Genomic DNA, 20,492 nt, shown 5'->3' with positions numbered 1-20,492 from the left:
CTGATAAATCACCCTACTTTTTTCCTACTTCGAGTGAAACCTAGAGAGGCTTCTTCGGAGCAGCGCAGCGAGGAAGGTCAGCCGTCGGATCAAGCTCGGCCAGTGCCACCCGTCCATTTGCATCTCTCGCCCCGAGGCCCCGAGCATTCCGCCCCCTGTCATCCACCACCCCCACCGGATTCCATCTCCCTCCTGTTTATTTCTCCTTCCCCTTTCCGCACCCCACCCCACCCCAATCCAAAACCAAAACCCTCGCAAAACCCACCCCTCCTCCTCCCCCTCTGCCATTTCCACCCCCTTCTAATGCCGCGGCAGCAGTAGCCCCGCCCCGCCGCCGCGCCCTCCCCCTCCCCGTCCTCCCGCGATGGCCCTCTCCCGCGCCGCGGCGCTCCGCCTCCCGCTCCCGCGCCTCCTCCGCGGGCCCTCCGCCTCCCTCGTTGCCGCCGCCGGGGCCGCCTCCCGCCGCCGCGCCGCCGCGGGTCCCGCGCCCGCCCTCCGCTTCCTCTGCGCCGTCCCCTCCCCCTCCTCCTCGCGCTCCGGGAAGTCTGCCCCTCGCGCGCGCCGCCGCGACGGCGACGACGACGGGGATGGGGCCGCCGTGACCAAGGAGCGGATTGTGCAGGTGGAGCTCCACAAGGAGGCCACCGACGCGTACATGTCCTACGCCATGTCCGTGCTGCTCGGCCGCGCCCTCCCCGACGTTCGCGACGGGCTCAAGCCGGTGCACCGCCGGATACTGTGAGTTCCCCCCTCTCGTTTATTTACCCCAGCTTGCTCGGTGCGCGCCTTCGCTTGTCGGATTAGAGGCTTCGCTGGATTTACATGTTCGCCAAGTAATTTCGGTCGATTGGGGCTTGGGTGTGCTTGAGCTTGTTTAGGAGCTAGGTTGAAGCTGATTCGTTTGCAGCTCGGTGGTTTAACTCGTTCACCAGCGAGACACCCGATTGCCTTACCATCTCGTTAGTCCATACTACTTTGTAAACAATTGGTGTAAGTTTTCTGGAGAGGGTTTGGTTTTGCCACATGCCCGTAGACTGCAGGGTCTGGAAGTATGCAGGAACGACCTCTAGTGGTAAACCAATAATGGTTGAGCTGTTGTCCAATGGGTTTGATAAAGAAGTACAAATTGTGCGTAGTTTGTGATCAGAGAGTACGTGACCATACATACTGTAGTTGTGAATGGTTCTGGGTTGTTTTTTCTCACTTTGTTCATGCGTCGGATTGCTGTGGGTGTCTTCATTGCTGAATGCAGTCAGATAAGGATTTTGTCCCCATCTCTTTGTAAGAGTAGCCTTGATGGCCGTTTTGGCTATACTAGCCTGTCTAATAAGTCATATCACTTTGAAGAAAAACAAATTGATGTTTTCTTAAATGTTATAATGTTCTGTTGATCACCCTTAGATTGTTGTTGAGTTAAGCAATCAAGTTGTTACCATAGTTACCAGATAACTTTGTACAGTGTAGCTGCCTGGAGATGCTTATCTTTTGTCAAATTGCTCCCATTGCAGTGAATGTATAGTAAAACAGCTGTTGTGCCTGAATCTGTCTCTTGAGCTAATCTACATTCTGAAGTATCTTAGGTTTACATAGCATCTGAATTCTTACTCTGAAGAAGTACTGAACGATCATATGAGTATTCTTCCATTTCTGAAGTTATCTGTATGACTAGTGCTACGCTAGCACATTTTGCAGATTAGTTTCATTCTAGTATTGTTATTAACCTTGCTCCAACCCATCTGGGTGATATCCTCATTTTCTCTGCAGCTATGCAATGCATGAAATGGGCCTTGCATCTCGTAAGCCATACAGAAAATGTGCCAGAGTCGTTGGTGAGGTATGCATGAAGGAACTCTTGTGTCATTGGTGATTTGAAGCATATATTCCCCTCCTGCTGTACCATGCTGTTGGTTTGTTTTACTTTGCTGTTGACTTTGTATTGTGCAAATAATACGCTCACTCTTACAGCTCCTCTGAGGCCATTAGAGGTCAGCCCAAGCTGATATGACCAGGATCTAAAAAAAACTGAAAACTAAGTACCTTTTGTTTCATGAAAGAGAGTCAAATATCTTCCAATTTCAGAATAGATCTGTAGATCTTTTTTTTTTTGCTTTGCTACTGTTGTGGAGATGGCTTAAAAGGCTTTTGTTTCTTTGGTGTCTCGGTGTGATAGCACTTGGATAGGAGAAGTGTGCATTACCTGTGTAATCAAGCATTTTGTGTTGATAACAGTGTTGCAGTTGCACCATGTAATGGGGTCGTGAATTAGTTGACTTAGTTATACTGCATGGAGTTCAAAAATGGAAATGGTGGCACTATATTGGGTTTACATGTTAATCCACCGTGATTTTATAGAATGTCTTAAGTGTGTCCAGTTATACTGCATGGAGTTCAAAAATGGAAATGGTGGCACTATATTCGGTTTACATGTTAATCCACCGTGATTTTATAGAATGTCTTAAGTGTGTCCACATGGATAAATGTCAACTGCACACCCCAAACCATGTTTTTCCCTCATAAGTAGAAACACTAACATGTACATTAGAACCATCGAATCATCAGGAATACAGTCCCCTCCCTCCCTAGTATGGCTTCCCTAGTATTTGGATGCGGTGGACACGCTATAATGGTGATTTTTCCCATTTAACATCAGTATCCAGCAAAGCACTTTCCAAATAATCGCTCTCTCAAATAGTAAATTCATTTTCATGCTGTGCGTTGAAGTTTTTGAGACTCCGCTCTGTCAAAGAAGCAATTTGTTGCAGTTATTGTGGTATGACTGTAAGCTAATAGGTGTTTGTTTTTTTGTTCAATTGCATCTTCATGGCGAACAAACTATTTGCTTCTGGGCTTCTAGGGTATCATATAACAGCAGCAATAACCATTAAACCAATACACTAAAAAGAGTTTTGTTTTGGAGCAGGCACATTTTGTTATACCACTGTGATCATATTTTCAGTTTATTTTGCACCACTTATTTTGCTACAGAACTGGTGGTCTCAAAACTGCATATCATGTTTGTCTAGCCTGCCCATGGATTTGGAGTTATCTAGTTAAGCATATATCGGCTCACCTATCTAGTTCCTTACCCTTAGAGGCAGGACCAGAAAATTTATAATCACCTAGGCTGAGTTGTGAATGAGTTGCTACTTGCCACATTTGACATAGTTACAATGATAAATTGGAAAATTTCAGGTTGTAAATAAATCAGCAAAAATGTTATTTATGTTGATGGATAATGTCAGAGCAGCATTACCTCTGTACCTCTTTTGATAACATTTTTGAACAATATTGTGGTTTTCGGCTGATGCCTTTCTGCCTATTAGGTGTAAGGACGTGAACTTTTCATATTTCTTGCAGGTACTCGGTAAATTCCATCCTCATGGAGATTCAGCCGTCTATGAAACTTTAGTGCGAATGGCTCAGGTAACATTACTGTGTAGATGTTATTTTTAAGGCCAGGTGGTGTCATGACATTTGACAGGTCACCCGTTTAAGTTTTTTTATCTGTCTACGTATTCCATGAAAGAATGCCATACAATGTAAATTCGTGCACTTCACCAGACCTATTCCCCTTTTGGGTGGGTCACGATAAGCAGATGCTGATTGATCCTCATTTAAACTTGGGTACTTGCATTATATGTCAATTTAGATAGCCATGACAGGAAACAGAGTTTAGTGACTGGACAACCTCTGTAAACTATATTACAGTAGTATTAATTAATTAATACTCTCTCCGTCCCAAAATAAGTGACTCGACTTTATACTAACTTGTACTAAAGCTAGTACAAAGTTGAGTCACTTATTTTGGGACGGAGGGAGTATGAAATAGTAGTGACAATTCAGTTCATGTTAGGCAGATACCTGAATATTTCAAATTGTACGTACTAATTTTTGCATGTAGAATTTCTATATCTATCACATCTCTCCAATTTAAAACCAAGCTACACTCGTGAAGCTGCATCACATATGTCAAATTTGCTTGCAGGACTTTTCAATGAGGTACCCACTTGTTCAAGGACATGGTAACTTTGGTTCAATAGATGCCGATCCTCCCGCTGCAATGCGATACACAGAGTGCCGCTTGGATGTAGGTTTTGGTCCACTTCAATTTTTTTAGGCGAGCTGACTTTTTCACCAACTGAAGTCTCACGGACCCTCTTGTTATTTTGCAGCCATTAACAGAAGCCATGTTCCTGACTGATTTGGAGCTGAATACAGTAAATCTTTGCGCTTCAGTTCTTATGTGTTTCTCTGTGTGTGTGCATGCACATGTTTGTGTGGATGTTCCTTTTTCCTACCTATTTCATGCTACTCGTTTGCCATTGGACAGGTTGACTACGTTCCGAACTTTGATAATTCACAGAAAGAACCATCTCTGTTGCCAGCTCGTGTTCCATCACTACTGTTGAATGGATCTTCTGGAATTGCAGTATGAGCTCTTTTATAAGCTTATTAAGAAGAGTTCAGCTCATTTCGGCACCTATTTATGCTAAAAAGAGATGTGATGTTCTGGATATGATTTTTTTTATGTGGTATTATTTCAGGTTGGAATGGCGACGAATATTCCTCCCCACAATCTGGGAGAACTTGTTGATGCACTCTCTGCTATAATTCAAAACCCTGATGCTACGGTAAGTATTCTATCATTATCTCCTTTTCAATCAATCGATCTTTGTTTGTTAATTGCATCATAGTACATAGCATGATGAACCCATAAATAACCAGTTGTTGGTCGCTGGTGGCACATTTGGTTAAAGCACTCAGGTGATGCCTGGTAGGCCTTTAGTGATAGAATTTGTCAATGCATGTTCATATAAATCAAGGGAAAAGTGCATGCTGTCCTTTTCTGATATATGGTCATGCTGCACTTCTCTGATCATGACCAAAGCTTTGGAAGTACAATTGCAATGCTAGTTGCTTAGCCTTCATTCTTTTGTGCTAAAACTACGTGGAAGACACTAGGGCCAGGATACTAGTACTCCCTTCGTCCCATAATATAAGATCATTGTTCAAGCTATGTTGTGGGACGGAGGGAGTATAAGGCAATTGCCCAGCCGAAACTTGCTGATGTAGCATGTCAGGTCTGTTGGCCAATTATAAGTGCTGCCATGCTGGTCTTGGATTGTGTCTGGGAAGCCTTCCGAATGATTGCCCTTAGTAGCAGAATGTTCTAATAGCTTCTTTGGCCGAATTGAAGTGTATAATTTACGCATTCGCACATCTGAGCTGTAGAAGCAACGCCACTAAATTGTTATGTACTCCCTCCGTTCCATATTAGTTGTCGCTCAAACGGATGTATCACTGTTTCGGTGACAACTAATATGGAACGGAGGGAATATTTGTTAAGTAGCTGCTACTCTTTCTCTTAAGCAATTAAGCAGAACAAGTGGACAACAATCTCTGCGGGCAAACTCTTGTAGTTGTTTGTTTTACTTAAGGCATAGTGAATCAATCTAATTGTCTAAAAGAAAAGGGCAGCATGCAATTGTACTGTGCTCAATAATTGTCTGATTGTCTCTTAATAAAAAGTACGAGTGCATCATTTGCATATTCTCTAAAGAAAATATCCTCAGAACATTGGCATTGGTGTAGTCATACTAGGATAAATTCTTAGGTTCACAGCAGTTGACTGTTGCTCTTAAATGGATTTCTCTAGTTCTGTTCACTTCCAAGTCTTCTACTCCTTCTGCTTCTACATTTTATTGATTCTCATTATCTTGATTGTGATTCTCTGTTGTATGCAAGCTCCAAGAACTACTGGAATACATGCCTGGTCCTGACTTTCCTACAGGAGGGATACTCATGGGAAATGATGGGTACTGGATTCATATTTCATTGGTCTTGTTTCCCTTTACCATACACTAAGGTGTTATATTCTGCATTTCTTTTTCTGCTTGCATAGTATTTTGGAGGCCTATAGAACCGGGCGTGGTCGAATTGTGATGAGAGGCAAAACCGTCATGGAAACAATTGATGAGAAAACCAAGCGCACGGCTATCATAATTAATGAGGTTTGATTCCTGTTAGTATTTTCAGAGCAATGCCTTTTTGACAGTCCATATTACCTTGTAATCAAGTTACCTTTGTAACCAAGTGAACATATTTTACAATTTGTAATTCTTTATCCTTATGTGCAGGTTCCGTACCAGACAAATAAATCTACTCTAGTCCAAAGGATAGCGGAGCTTGTTGAAGACAAGGTAACTTCATTTGGGACATAATTAGTTATTTTTTATTACTCGTGCTGTAGCCTTTTGGTGTTTGGGTTTATCCATAAAAAAACAGGACGTAAGTTAGTTGGTTGGCTGTAACTTAAGCTTAATTTGAATTCTGTCATTGATACCACCACTATGAACCACCAACCCATTTTTGGTACTAAGTGCAGGTGTTAGAAGGCATCAGTGATATTCGGGATGAAAGTGACCGTGCTGGAATGCGTGTAGTTATCGAGGTTTGTACTATCATCTTTGACTTTATGTGCTGAGCTTATCTTTATCATTTAAGACTGAAATTACGGGTCCAAGGATATTAGTTGTCTTGTTGCTTATGTGGAATCCATTACCTTCTCTTTCATACCGTTCCAGGTGAAAAGAGGTGCAAATCCTGCCATTGTCCTGAACAACCTGTATCGTCATACAGCATTGCAGTCTAGTTTTAGCTGCAACATGGTAGCGTAAGTAATCATTTATATAGTTGTATGATTTTGTTTCTTTTGGTCATGTGTTCTACGGTAAAAGCAGGACTGTAAATTGTTCACATGGTGCATAGTATTTGCTCTTCATTTTCTTTTCTGATGTCGTTGTATGACAGGGAGACTATCAATCATGTTTCACCCTTAGCCACTAGAAGCATCCATTGACCCATACCATGCATTAACTTATTTGCAAAAAATGCAATCACATATGGAGAACTGGATGCCATGTTTGATGCAATACACACGTCAAACGTGATATGTACCAGCACGACTAAAATAATTGGCAGAATTGTTTATTTGATGTAACAACAGCTATTTAAGGCCTTATGTGAAGCTCCTGCGAAGAAGAGTACCTTACGTCAAGCTATGCATGCATCCCTGTATGAAGGCAATCTGATGATCCTAATAATTTTTTTAAGATCTCGGTTGACGTGTTTGAGCTCTTTATTTTAAAGAAATACTATTATGGTTATCTGTACCATATAAATCACATCTTAGGTTCGGATGCTCCCATTCAAAACCTTTAATCCAATTTATTAAATATACATCCAGTGGTTGTGGACTAATGTACCCTACCCTAATCTCTCCTGTACTTTTAAGTTCTTTATTGTCGTTATTGCCTCCTAATTACACTCTAAATAAAAAATGTTGCTATTTTTTTAATAAAAAGTGTCCATTTCTGACTCTCAAGACGTGCATGTTATCTATACTGGCCTTTCTTAAAAGTGTGCACAAACATGTTTTGATAATTCTCTTCCACATCAAAGTTTCAAGATAAGAACATGTAAAAATTGGTAAGTGTACATGTAAATTATAAGAGGTTTTTTTTTTCATGCTTTGATTATGTTAATCAAACGTGCATTGTCTGTGCATGGTTGCCATACTATCTAGAATTTGTATCTATGTCATTGCATTTTTAAACAGTAATAACTAACTTGACCTGTCTTCAGTTCTTACATCTGTTTTTTTCCTTGACTTGTTCAGTATTCTTGATGGGCATCCAAAACTGATGGGACTGAAGGAAATTCTTCAGGTGCTGTGATGTTCACCCTATCCTGTCCATTCCCATTCCATGTCATGTTCAATGGAGTTAATGTTTCTGTATGTCATGTCCACTAGAAAATATGTGTTGATTCTATCTGAAGTTGCAAATGCTAGTGTGCTATACTGTATACCATGACATTAAGTAACTAACTGTTGGACAATAATTAACCTTCAGTAGTTTATCTTTGAGGAAAAGCTTTCATAAGATACATTCAGCAATTGTAGTTACTGCACATGCACACTCCAAAATTATGATTGATTAGTAGGATACATGATCTAGCAGTTTATGTCCTTTTGAACTTCAGGCCTAACTTTCCATTGAAATCCTGATTGTGCTCTAGGCGTTCCTTGACTTCAGATGCTCTGTTATTGAAAGGCGTGCAAAGTTTAAGCTTTCACAAGCTCTAGAAAGAAAGCATATTGTGGAGGTAAATCATTTGGATATTCTGCCTTGTTTGGACAACAAAAGGTCGATGGTTAATTTGCTTAGTCCTGCAGGGCATTGTCATTGGTCTTGACAATTTAGATGCTGTAATTCAAGTGATAAGAGAAACATCAAATCACACCGTGGCAAAGGAAGCTTTAGCAAAGGGTAACGTTTTCTAGTTCAATTTTGTCGGTTTTATTTCATTTAGTCATAATGTTGATCTTTCCATGAGGTAAAATCTAGAAATTGTTCAATGATGTGACTCACACTATCTCCTATTTTCTGTTCTTCTAACCTTAGCTCTACAGTTCTACAACAGTTCCATTAAAAATACCTGGTTGAGTGCTTTTTAGTTGTTATCTTTAACTCACAGGATTCACAGCTATAATGTGGCCAAGCTTAAACAAACATAGTTGCAGGTTGCATTTGTTATCCAACTTCTCCTAGAGATTCCATTGTAGAAACTGGTGTTAAGGCTATAATTGGCTGTGGCAAATTATAATGCAGCCGAATGCTGTACAGTTATTCCTGCATCATGCAAATTTGCAGTACAAGGGCACTAGTATGGACATGTTTTTGTTCAATATTTTCCTTGATTAATTTTGTTACTGGAACTCAAGAATGAAGATTTGATTTTGAGTTCTGCACATAACTAACACTAGCACCACTGTATTCTTATCCTTCTGATTTTTCCATGCTGGTTAATGTTGAAGTGTGTATGTGGATTGCCTAGCCCTTTCCATCAGTTTGGACTTTTGGTTGCGTTGGCTAGTGCATGAAGCTTAACAGTTAACACTGGTTTTGTTTTCAAAGTACCATCAGCGATTATATTAAGAAGAGCAATCAACTATGTGAATGGTTTCTTCATGTATTGACCACATTAACATCCATTATTACAAAGTAGTGACGTCAAATAACGTGCTGATTGATTGACTATATGTGCTTTTGGCAGATCTGTATGTTTTACCCTGAATTACATTTGCAGAATATGGTCTATCTGAGAAGCAAGCAGAAGCACTTTTGGACATTACACTTAGGAAACTTACTTCCCTTGAGGTTGCCATTTATAGATTCCATTTGTCTCACAATTAATCAAAATTATTTACCTATTTGGGGAATCTGAATGGACCTCTGTTTGTTGCAGCGGAAGAAGTTTATTGATGAAGCTAATTCATTGTCGGAGAGCATTTCAAAGTTAAATGAGCTCCTGTCAAGCAAGAAACTTATGTTTCAGGTTCGTCATTTTAAGCTCTTCATCTATTCTGCTTGTTCTATATTTATCTGGCATTATATCCTGTTATCTTCTGAGCTCTATGAACTATTTTCTTGATGTAGGAAAAGTATTAACAATATACCTAAAAATCTGAATTCTCTTCAGTTTTGTTGGTAAAGAATATCAATGCTAAGTGTTAACATGTGAGAGCATGAAAACCTGGTGATAAAACTGGTCATTTTCCTGTCATTTCACTTGACTTTCTGTGTCCCTCGCTTTCTCATCTCCTATGTCTCTTTAACTTCTGATTCCTAGATATATCCAAAGGTACTTTTCAAGGGGTACTCATGTTAGTTTCATCAAATAAATAGCATGACAGGCCAAATATCACCTTGCTTTGTCAGGAGTCACTGATATATGTATGATCCATGTGATGGTGCCTTCCTGCCATGCTATTACCTCAGTTGCTGAAAATACAGTATCATTGTGATATCTAGGATGCCTGGTTTACTTTTGACCGGTCGAGCATTTTGTTTTCGTTTGCGGAGAATGATAGAGTTTATTGATCAAACCAACATAAGAGTTATCACAATCCACAATCAGAACCGATGCCCTTTGACATGCAGGAAGGAGCAGCATGAGTAAACAAATTAATAGTACCAACTCCAGACGCCAATCTAGCTATATCATGAACAACCTATTACACTCTCCTCGAAACCTTGGACACACGAGCACCTGGCAGAAGAAGTAAAACAACCGTGGCCTCATTGCTTACCTGATGAATAACCAATCGATCATCCTTTGAGAAATTAGGGCTTGCATGACCGCCACACTGGACTCTGGCAATGGGCTAATGGCATAGATGCATAGTCGAAGGCCCTCCAGGCATGCGAGGACGTCCCCTAACTCTGCACTAGAACATGCTGGCAGAACATGCTATGCCGTTAAAACAACTTAAGCTCGTGAGTCCCAAATTACCATACCTGCACTTGAAGCACCATCAGTTTGGTTAAACAAGGTATCCACATTTCATTTTCACCCACCCCTCTGGTGGGGATTTCCACTTAGGCTTATCCAGGGAGTTCTGGCATGTGATACATTGTCCCAATTATTCTCCTGCCAGACCCTTCGCCTTTCATTGTTAAAACTTGATTTGTCCTGTTCTCAGTGACTCGTAGCTTATGAGAAGCGAAACTGTAGCTGTTACTGTATCTTGGCCATCTCCAGAGATTGAATTCTTCTGCAAATGCCATGCTTACCAAAAGATGGAACTGTTCTGCAAATGCTACACTCACCAAAACAGTATCAGAATTTCTGCCTTGTCGACTCGCCGGCGCTAGCAAGCATGTTTAGCAGCCACTCCTTCTGTGTGCAGAACATCTTTCAGCAGAGAGACTCCAGGCCAAACTCATCTCAGCCCACAATGCTCTAGCCTCTTTGTAGCGGAGGAATATGTTCCTGACCTCCATGTGAACACCTTTACTTTCTGTGGCACTTTACAAGTCCAAACTGTTCCTAGCCTTTACTTGGCTCGAACCAGTTAAGAGCTTCTTTAATGACCTGAGCCTGGTGTGCATTGCCCCTCCTAAACATCATACTATCATCTGCAAAAGGCAAATGAGAATTCCCTGTAGCTCTCCCAACAGTTTTTTAGCTACCAACCTCATCATGAATAGTATGAGAGAGTTCTAGCAACAAATAAGAACATGTATGGTGAAAGAGGGCCACCTTGTCGAGCATAGTTTGTGCAGATTTGAGCCACTGTACATTCAATACAACTGGTAGAAAATGCTTTCTAGGCTCTGTAATTTCTTAGCTGTTAATTAACTAGTGTCTGCACTGTTTTTTCCTCTGGGATAAATATCTTCAGATTGCACTCCCAGTTATTAACGCTTTTTTCTGGTGGGTGTGTTAGCTTATCGAACAAGAAGCAGCTGATTTAAAGAGCAAATTTGCTACCCCACGACGTTCTTTCCTAGAAGATTCAGCAAACGGCGAAGTTGATGATATGGATGTTATTCCTAACGAAGAAATGCTTTTGGTAAGAAACACAAATACTCCCTCCGTTCCTAAATATTTGTCTTTCTAAACATTTCAAATGACTACTACATACGGATGTATGTAGACATATTTTAGAGTATAGATTCACTTATTTTGCTCCGTATGTAGTCACTTGTTGAAATGCCTAGAAAGACAAGTATTTAGGAACGGAGGGAGTATGTATTAATGTACCCTTATGGTCCTAGGTAGATTTTTGCTGAACCCATTTTCCTTTTCTTACTTATGTTTGCACCTCTCTTAACCTGACAACATTTGGCACCTGAAGATTCTTAGCGAGAAAGGCTATCTTAAGCGGATGAATCCCAACACCTTCAATTTACAAAACCGGGGGACAATTGGAAAATCTGTTGGAAAGATGCGAACGAATGACAATATGTCGGATTTCATTGTCTGCCAAACACATGACCATGTTCTTTATTTCAGGTATGTGAACCCTTGTTGGGAAAATTCCTCTTCTATTGGAATTGAACTGTTTCAGACAGGGCCTTCCTGTGTATGTGGGGAAGTGATTCATAACTTTTATATAGTGTTTTCAGTCAACTAGAATGTTCAACCGAGTCCCTTCAAGTTCATTCCATTACTATTGTTTACAGCTTGTCTTTCATAAGCTGTGACACTCTACCAATTAAATAATATCTTGAAAACCAAAATATACTCTTGAAATATGTTTTTGCATTTGAAGCAGTTCACATGGCTTGCCTGAATTTAAAATTTAAATTATGTTTCATTGTTTTGTTCTCTCATGTAACTGGATTATTGAACGATGTTTGATTCAGTGACAAGGGGATAGTATACTCTGAACGTGCTTATAAGATACCTGAATGCACAAGAGTTGCTGCTGGGACTCCATTAGTACAGGTACAGGGCTTGATAATATGCCATGCTAATGCAATTTAGCAGATGACAAACTGACCGACCATTACTTTGATTGTTCGTCTTCAGCTGCTCAATTTGTCTGATGGGGAAAGAATAACCTCCATTGTTCCTGTGAATAAATTTGTTGAAGACCAATATTTAGTGATGCTGACTGTTAACGGCTATATCAAGAAAGTTCCTCTTAATGCCTTCGCGTCAATCAGGTCAACAGGAATCATTTCAATGCGCCTGGTATACTAGCTCATGTGTCTGTTTCTTCTGAATAACATACTTCTGGGTTATCTTGAATTTGTGATGTATCATTTACCATTTTAATATGTTAGGTTCCCGGCGACGAGCTCAAGTGGGTCCGTCTCTGTAGGGATGACGACCTTGTTGCTTTGGCTTCACAAAGTGGGATGGTTATAGTCAACACATGCAACAAGGTAGGATGCAAAAATGCATCTCTGTGTATTGTATTTTTTGTGATTAACTGATGCTTGCGAAGTCGAATGACCAATGGTGCAAGTGGAGAAAATGTTGACTGAACTGGTTTTCCATGTGATAGAAAGTTATATACTCCAAAATGTAAGGTGTGTCGATTTTCATGCAAGTCAAACTTGTGTATGTTTGACTGAGATTATAGAATAAAGTATGAACATCTACAATACAAAATAAATAAAATATGAAACTACTTTTCATGATGAATCTAATTATACAAATTTGGTACTGTAGATAGTGATATTTTTATCTAAAAACTTGGTCAAACACGCACAGGTTTGACTTTTGAAAAACCTAATACACCTTATATTTTGGAACGGAGGGAGTATGACGAAAGAAATATTGGGGCTTATTTTGATTTCTCAAATCACATGTTCGCAGATATCTGATAAATGATTGAACTGAGCATGCCATTGTTCAGAAATATCAGTTCAAATAATTTTATCTAAAGCCTATCACTAATTTCAGCAAGTATTATCTTTCTTGTGTTATGCTAGTGACTTTAAATGTTTCAGAAGTGACAAGCAATAATACTTGACTTTAAATGTTTCAGAAGTGACAAGCAATAAAGAATAGATATTTCTTCTGTTCTTTTATTGTCTGTTTCTTGTTAGAAATGATATTTTGTCTCCTTTGGATTTGTTTGCCTGCTGCTTCATGTGTACCATTTTTTCTTTGCCAATTCACTGACATCTATTCTTTATATTTAATTATATTTGCTCCACATCCCAGCTTCGTCCGCATGGAAGAACTACAAGAGGTATGGGTGCAATGAGGCTAAAGGAAGATGACAAGATGGCAGCCATGGATATAATTCCATCGACAACCCATACAATGCCTGGAAAAACTGTCAGCAGGTAGTTTGGCACCAATTTTTTTGAATTTTTAAAATCAGCTCGTAATTAGCAAGACCAGATGGATGAAGTTCATCAAAATTTAACAGTTCAGTAAAATAATAAGGAAGAAAATTTGTTCTTTCAAGAAATCCAATGCATTGATGGTAGGTGAATTGTATTCAGTTTGGCTTGTCTCAATGCATTTAAAAAGTATCCTCTTTGACAGTGCTTTTTGATGCCAGTGGTTTGTGCAACTTTGCAGTCTGAACTGCCTTCCGGCTACTGCCCAATCACTGACCAAATTATCTTTGAACTATTTATGCATTCCAGGGTCAGAGACTTGAGTCCTCCATGGCTGCTCTTCATAGCTGAAAATGGTTATGGGAAGCGTGTGCCCCTAAATGCTTTCCGTCAATCAAGCTTCAATAGAGTAGGCTTGCGAGGCTACAAGGTATAGTAAAGTTTCTGATTTACCGTGTTCAGCGAATCGTTTTGTCTAGAGTACCTCATATTGAATAAAACGTGAAGTACACCTTGGAACTTGTAGCTTCTGTTGTCACTGAAATTTGTCACGCCTAAAAGATTCAAGTACATTTAACCTGAAAATAACCTTCAGATGGTTACATCATTCATCTGAGCTTCATGGAGTTGTTGATAGTATATGCTATTTTGGCTTGCAGCTTCCAGAAGATTGCCGCTTAGCTGCTGTGTTTGTCGTTGGGGAACCGACTGGTAACTTCTGCTGCAGTCCTTTTTTGTTTCCTAACGACAGATAAACTTTGTTTTAACATGTTGATTTTTTGTGTGTACAAATCAAATGATAGATGACGATGCAAGTGAGGAGCAGGTTGTTTTAGTTAGCCATGGTGGCACTGTAAACAGAATCAAGGTCAAAGATATATCCATCCAGGGTCGTGGGGCAAAGTAATACTCGCTCTCCCTCTCTCTCTCTCCAAGTTTATAATGTAATCTAAATGCTTCTGCCGAGTATTTCAAAGCCGAGATGTTCCTTGTTTCAAGCATTGATCTAGGACAAGCTCTGTAGTATTCAAGTTCTTCTCGCATTCCCTTAAAGGTCTATTGTCAAATGCTACCTCTAGTTGTGTTTACCTCATGCACGTTTTAGATCACTAAATCACAGACCTCTAGTTGTGTTTACCTCATGCTTGTACACTCGACACTAATTGCTCTGCTTGGTGTGCCACAGGGGAGTAATTCTGATGAGGCTGGAGCATGCTGGGAAGATCCAGTCAGCTTCACTAATATCAGCCACAGCCGCGGAAGAGATCTTGGAAGATTGATTCAGCTTACATTACAAGACGGAAGAAGTAGATTCTGGTGGTTCGTGTTGCATTCCAAGCTGGGGAGAGCTGCAAATTTTGTTATGTTGGGTGGCTCATGCTGTTCTCCAGTAGAAGCTAGGAATGACATCGTGATTTGACGCTGATTCGGCGGGGTAGAAGTAGAACTCTGGCTGCCATTAACGTTTTGTCTAGAAACTGATGTACTACTCATCATGCCATTAGCAGTCGATGTAAATCTTGCACGCTGGGTTGCAAAATTTGTTTCTCTATGGTCAGAGAGACCCCTTCTGTTATCAGTGCTCTTATCCCACTGGCGTTGAGTGATGCCTTTTTTTTTGGAAGGTGGAACACCTAGCATTCCATTAAGTGGTGGTTACCGTCATCCGCAGCATAGTTTAACATGAGGGGGTAGTTTGGAAGTCACACGGAAATGGCCTTCCACCACAGCCCTAGCACCTTGACCACCTAGCAAATGTTAGATCCAAAGCTTGTTTCAGAGCACATAGTTTGTGGCGAAGAAGATTCATTTAAAAACCCATTGAATACAGAACCAAAACTGCCTGCCCCTAACTTCTTTGTGAATTTTGTTGTGGCACGCTGTCAATCAGTGTATCTAAATGCAGTGATTCTGTTACAACCTTGAACACCATCCAGTATACAGCTAGTGCTCTTACTTTTGTTTCTCCAAATCTTTACCTTTCTCCAGTTGAATTGATAGTGCCACCACATTGTAATGCGGTGCAAGAACAGTTACTCAGGCAAACTTGTGCGCAGACACTCGCGCTTGCAACAGCTTTTACTTTTGAGGCATTCTCGGGCAACTCAACGCATGGCACAGAGTAGAACTTGTCTGCAGTGGTTCTATCCTCTACTCCCTCTGTCCCATAATGTAAAATGTTTTTTAACCCTAGTGTAGTGTAAAAAATCGTCTTATATTATGGGACGGAGGGAGTAGCTCCCAATCTTTTGGGGATGTTATGGTGAAGCCCTATTTCTCGAGCACCCAGTGGTTCTATCTTCTACTCCCTCTGTCCCATAATGTAAAATGTTTTTTAACCCTAGTGTAGTGTAAAAAATCGTCTTATATTATGGGACGGAGGGAGTAGCTCCCAATCTTTTGGGGATGTTATGGTGAAGCCCTCCATGCAATTGCAATATGGAAGTGTGTTATCATTGCAAATTGTGAAAGGTCCACTACCCATTCCAAAATCTTTGTCAAGTGTGTGGGGTAACTTTCCGCTGCTGCAAAAAGGCATACCCCAGCAATGCTGCCCAGGCCCCATCACCTCTGGTGGTGGCTTCCGCTTGGGCGGTGAGCAGCAATTTGTTTGGCTAGGTGATGAGTATAATTCCGACCATTCCCCCCGAGAGCTGGAAGGTGAACTCGTTGGCATTCAGGCGCCTGTTCCCCGTGTGGCCTGTTCCGCTCAGTCCAGCAGCTCCATTAACAGGCAGATGGTGCGCATCCTCGTTTGCTCCGGCAAGTTATTCAGGTGGAGATCGGGCACTTATAAGTTCTGTGCCTTGTGGCCGCACGCGAGCGCATAAGTTCCACTTCCACACCGCCGCCTCATGATATTCGTACACGAGGGATGATGTTTCGCCACATCCAATGATGTCCTATCTCTCCCTGGGCAGTTCTTTTTCCAGATCGAGCTCCTAACTTTCTCCTTCCAACCCGCAGCTGTTGATAACTTTGTGTGTCGACTTAACAGAGAGCCCTTGGGTGTCGCAATGACACGCAGGCGCTGTATAGTTTGCTCGCACAAGGGACCTTCTCGTCTTTCTGAGGTGTGCCTTTGAGCAGCTCCGTTCTTATCCTCATCAAAAAAGCATATCGTACTATCTTCTTTCCCAGGTGCTACTAACAAATGCGCAAATAAAAGTGGAGCAGTGCTGAATATATACAGGAATAGATAGATAGATAGATGCTTGAACACTTATTACGAAATTGAACAGGACTCTCTTTAGCTGTTTACTTCAGAAACATCTTAGGGCTCGAATACAATAAAACAATAGTATGACAGTGAAACCACAGCCGGAGCTGGCTCAGTAACTGTTGATCTCAGGAAAATACACAGTACATACGGGAATAGCATAGCACCATCCCATCCCAACACAATCCCTAGGTACCCGGTGATTCAATCGTCCATCCAAAGCGCTCCTAGCTCCTTCAAAATCTTGACGAAAATTTAGGACTGCAAGTGCGTTCAAATGGATGGCATTAATGAACTGACAAACAAGTCATTGTAAATAAATTTCACAGATGGGAGACTGCGTCCCTCTTCTAGAGAAGGAAGTTTTGAAGACAACCACCAAGAAGGAAAGCCTATGCATACCTTGCTGGCAATGTTGCTGGACAGCCAGTCCAGGCCTTCATACAGTCCCTCCCCTGTTGTAGCACAAGTGCTCTGGATGTACCTGCAAGCAACAACAACAACAATTTATTACTCCCTCCGTAAAGAAATATAAGAGCACCAACATGCATTACAAAGCCAAAGGGCAGCAGATCAATTTCATTTTCTTCACACAAGTACTGTAAAATTATTATATGTGTTGGTTGGGGCGAATGAGCCAGTTATAACGACAAGGATGACTATCATATATATCTTAAATTACAGAAAAGACAAGCAAGGGAAGTCTGCGCATGGCTACCAGTGTCGCTGGCGAAGGGAGTGCAGGCCAAGCTTATCAGTGATCTCAGCAGCATTCATGGCATTTGGAAGATCTTGCTTGTTAGCAAACACAAGCAGCACAGCATCACGTAACTCATCCTGCAATCAGTGAACATGTCAACTGTGAGCACTCGAAATCGCTAGGATAAAGTACAACAAGTAATGCAGATGGGACCGTTGCGTAGTGTAAGAATTTACCTCATTCAGCATCCTGTGGAGCTCATCCCTTGCTTCAACAACACGGTCCCTATCGTTGCTGTCCACAACAAAGATGAGACCCTGTGTGTTCTGGAAGTAATGCCTCCACAGTGGCCTGATCTGTTTTTACAAACATGCTAAACATTAGAATCCATTTTAACAAAAGCTGTGTGACAAATCCAGAGAAGGGAGATACGAGCTCTATATTGTTCCATAGTGTATTAGAAATTAGGTGTGAGATACTAGTACATCATACATTGCAGGTACTATAAAAACAATTCCTATATTGTTCCATAGTGTATTAGAAATTATGTGCGAGACACTGGTACATCATACATTGCAGGTACTATAAAAACAATTCCTATATTGTTCCATAGTGAATTAGAAATTATGTGTGAGATACTGGAAAATCATACATTGCAGGTACTATAAAAACAATTCAGTTTCAAGGCGCATCATATGTTATTTATGTACCTTGTCCTGACCCCCGACATCCCAGACAGTGAAGCTGATGTTCTTGTACTCCACAGTTTCAACATTGAACCCTGTATTCGGAGGAAAGACAATTTTGAGAAAAACAGAGAGAACATGTATTGCAGATTAACAAATGTCCATATCTGACCTACAGTATAATATAATTTGCATGAAAGGACAAGATGGTCTAGCCTTTCAGCACAGTCCATAAAATGCACATGAGGATATTATACTGGCAAATAATATCATCCAATGGCATACGAAGCAAGCAGTCGATTTACAAAAGGCAATATTAAGTCAACTTCAGTGTACTTTGAGATAGGGTAGCTAGTTGGTTGTAGTGGGCTTTTAATTACTCACTGGATGCTCCAAAACTGCATGAGCGTTACTATCAATGACTTCCTGTTGGCATATAGGCATTTGTTTGTTACTATCAATGACTTCCTATTGGCATGTAGGCATTTGTTTAAAGGGAAACTTGACCATACCAAAGTAACTGGAACTTCGCCAAAGGACATCTAGCTCAGGACCGATTTTCTTACGTTTATATGGTTGTAAGAAAGAAATGCAACAACCGGTAAATCTGGGACTTGTCTGTCGTTATGTCAATATATATCCCTATGAGCAGCATAAGTGCACTACCCCCGTGACCTGCAGAGAGATCCTAATGAACAAAAACTACCTAACCATTTTTTAGATCATCCAACTACCTAGCCATTAATAGCTTCATATTGATATTCTAGCAGTTATTTTGCAAAACTTGCGTTTCGAAATAGCACCGGCTGGGATCACATTGCCAAGCATTTGCATGTTCCGCTACAGATTCCCAATTTAAGCAATAACTTGGTATGAATAAATAGGCAGGAATCATGCGATGCGCGCAGGACCGGTGCTCACCGATGGTGGGGATGGTGGTGACGATCTCGCCGAGCTTGAGCTTGTAGAGGATGGTGGTCTTTCCGGCGGCGTCGAGACCCACCATCAGGATCCGCATCTCCTTCTTGGCGAACAGGCGGCTGAACAGCTTGGTGAACGTGAGCCCCATCTCCTCTCCTCCCGCGTAGGTGCTCTTCCTCCCGGCTCGCCTCTCCTGCAACACGGAATCACGATCCCCACGCGTCAGACGGCATCCCATTTCGCTAGATCTAAACGCGGCGCGCCAGATCCGGGCCCCAACCGAACGGCCCCGGGATCACCGATCGCCATGCGCCCGGCCCCGCGATCTACGCGCCGGGCACGGGATCCGCATGCGGATCCAGCGCGCGGCGAGGAGACGTCGGTGCGGGAATGGCCATGGATCCCTGCGAGATCTACCGAACCGGCGACCCGCTCGGCGTGATCCACCGACGGAAAGGACGGATCTCGCGAATGGAGGAGCGCGCCCGCAAAGGGGAGGGAGGGGGAGGGGGAGGGGGTGGATCCAGGGAGGCGGGTCGGTCACCTGATCGGAGGAATCGCTCGATCCGCGGTGGGTTCGCCGGCGCCGGAGCCGGAGAAGGTGGGCGGAAACAGGAGGTCGCGAGAGAGAAGGGGGGAGGGAGAGAGTGGCCTTTGCGTTGGGGCCTGCGGCGTCGTATTTAAGCGACGCGAGGGTGGAGAGCCAGCGCTTGTGTTGTACGGGTCGCGTCGGTTGAACGCGTCTCGCTCTATCGACACCTTTTCCATTGCCCGCAACAATAATTTCCTCACCAGTTCAAATAAAAAAACAGTAATTTCCTCGCTCACCTTTTCTTTTCTTACAATATTATTAGTTAGAATGACAAAAAAAAGACAATATTGGCATTCTTTTGCCAAATTAAGATTAAGAAACACCATGTGGTATGTTTTTGCTTTCTTTTAGAAAGACACAGGAAATGTTGATTCCTGGTCCATCGCGACCGGGAACAATGCTTGAGCCCGGTGTCTACCTGCTAGGTGAGCCCATATTAGTTGGTATGGTTTGAATGCCCCTTCATGGTCGCCACTCCCCAAAGTGTTTCGTTCTTATTTCCTTCATTCTTGACTTGGTCTCCTTTTGTATTGGACACGGGAGACATGCAGAGAAGGTGGTGATCTAGCCTTGCCATGGACAGGGTCTCCTTTCACAAGCGTCATTGTGAGCACCACCTTCACCAACTCAACCCTCCTGTGCAAATGCCATAAGAGTTGCTAGCGAGAGTTGTGGTTGGCTCAATTTCATTAAAATGCGTTTTTTGGATCAAATTCATCAG

The 20,492-nt window shown here is 41.8% G+C and overlaps 2 protein-coding genes across 3 annotated transcripts; one reads left to right on the top strand and one right to left on the bottom strand.

The window, feature by feature from the left end:
• The first annotated feature begins 272 nt into the window (after nt 1-272).
• GYRA (DNA GYRASE A) lies at nt 273-15,228 on the top strand. The gene is made up of 27 exons (XM_048676403.2): nt 273-738; nt 1,765-1,834; nt 3,358-3,423; nt 3,986-4,087; nt 4,173-4,217; nt 4,331-4,429; nt 4,545-4,631; nt 5,746-5,816; nt 5,903-6,011; nt 6,138-6,200; nt 6,386-6,451; nt 6,585-6,673; nt 7,679-7,727; nt 8,080-8,166; nt 8,237-8,330; nt 9,151-9,221; nt 9,310-9,399; nt 11,294-11,419; nt 11,705-11,862; nt 12,216-12,297; nt 12,382-12,546; nt 12,639-12,740; nt 13,528-13,652; nt 13,962-14,082; nt 14,312-14,363; nt 14,456-14,555; nt 14,839-15,228. The coding sequence occupies exons 1-27, from the start codon at nt 365-367 to the stop codon at nt 14,930-14,932; spliced, it is 2,757 nt and encodes a 918-aa protein (XP_048532360.1). The 5' UTR covers nt 273-364; the 3' UTR covers nt 14,933-15,228.
• Nucleotides 15,229-16,883: 1,655 nt separating this feature from the next.
• Nucleotides 16,884-19,900, bottom strand: LOC125511116 (ADP-ribosylation factor). Of its 2 annotated transcripts, XM_048676404.2 has the most exons (7): nt 19,724-19,900; nt 19,180-19,372; nt 18,283-18,353; nt 17,809-17,928; nt 17,591-17,709; nt 17,275-17,356; nt 16,884-17,133 (listed from the first exon to the last, which is right to left on the bottom strand). In XM_048676404.2, the coding sequence occupies exons 2-7, from the start codon at nt 19,325-19,327 to the stop codon at nt 17,128-17,130; spliced, it is 546 nt and encodes a 181-aa protein (XP_048532361.1). In that variant the 5' UTR covers nt 19,328-19,372; nt 19,724-19,900; the 3' UTR covers nt 16,884-17,127. The 2 variants fall into 2 exon arrangements, with proteins under 2 accessions (XP_048532361.1, XP_087378202.1); XM_087522076.1 differs by lacking the exons at nt 16,884-17,133; nt 17,275-17,356 and having other exon boundaries at nt 17,587-17,709.
• Nucleotides 19,901-20,492: the final 592 nt, after the last annotated feature.

Source organism: Triticum urartu, chromosome 5A (assembly GCF_056163025.1).
Source record: "Triticum urartu cultivar PI428250 chromosome 5A, HENAU_Tu73, whole genome shotgun sequence".
NCBI lineage: Eukaryota > Viridiplantae > Streptophyta > Magnoliopsida > Poales > Poaceae > Triticum > Triticum urartu.
Note: the sequence above shows the minus strand (reverse complement) of the source record. Positions and strands in the feature narration are given on the sequence as shown.

Excerpts from the sequence above, each read along its gene's own strand:
- LOC125511116 (XM_048676404.2), bottom strand. The coding sequence starts at position 19,327 with ATGGGGCTCACGTTCACCAAGCTGTTCAGCCGCCTGTTCGCCAAGAAG. Across the intron at positions 18,354-19,179 it reads CACCACCATCCCCACCATCG|GGTTCAATGTTGAAACTGTG; the intron begins GTGAGCACCGGT and ends CTCCGAATACAG. Across the intron at positions 17,357-17,590 it reads TCCCTTCGCCAGCGACACTG|GTACATCCAGAGCACTTGTG; the intron begins GTAGCCATGCGC and ends TGTTGCTTGCAG.
- GYRA (XM_048676403.2), top strand. The coding sequence starts at position 365 with ATGGCCCTCTCCCGCGCCGCGGCGCTCCGCCTCCCGCTCCCGCGCCTC. Across the intron at positions 5,817-5,902 it reads ATACTCATGGGAAATGATGG|TATTTTGGAGGCCTATAGAA; the intron begins GTACTGGATTCA and ends CTGCTTGCATAG. Across the intron at positions 11,863-12,215 it reads GACCATGTTCTTTATTTCAG|TGACAAGGGGATAGTATACT; the intron begins GTATGTGAACCC and ends TGTTTGATTCAG.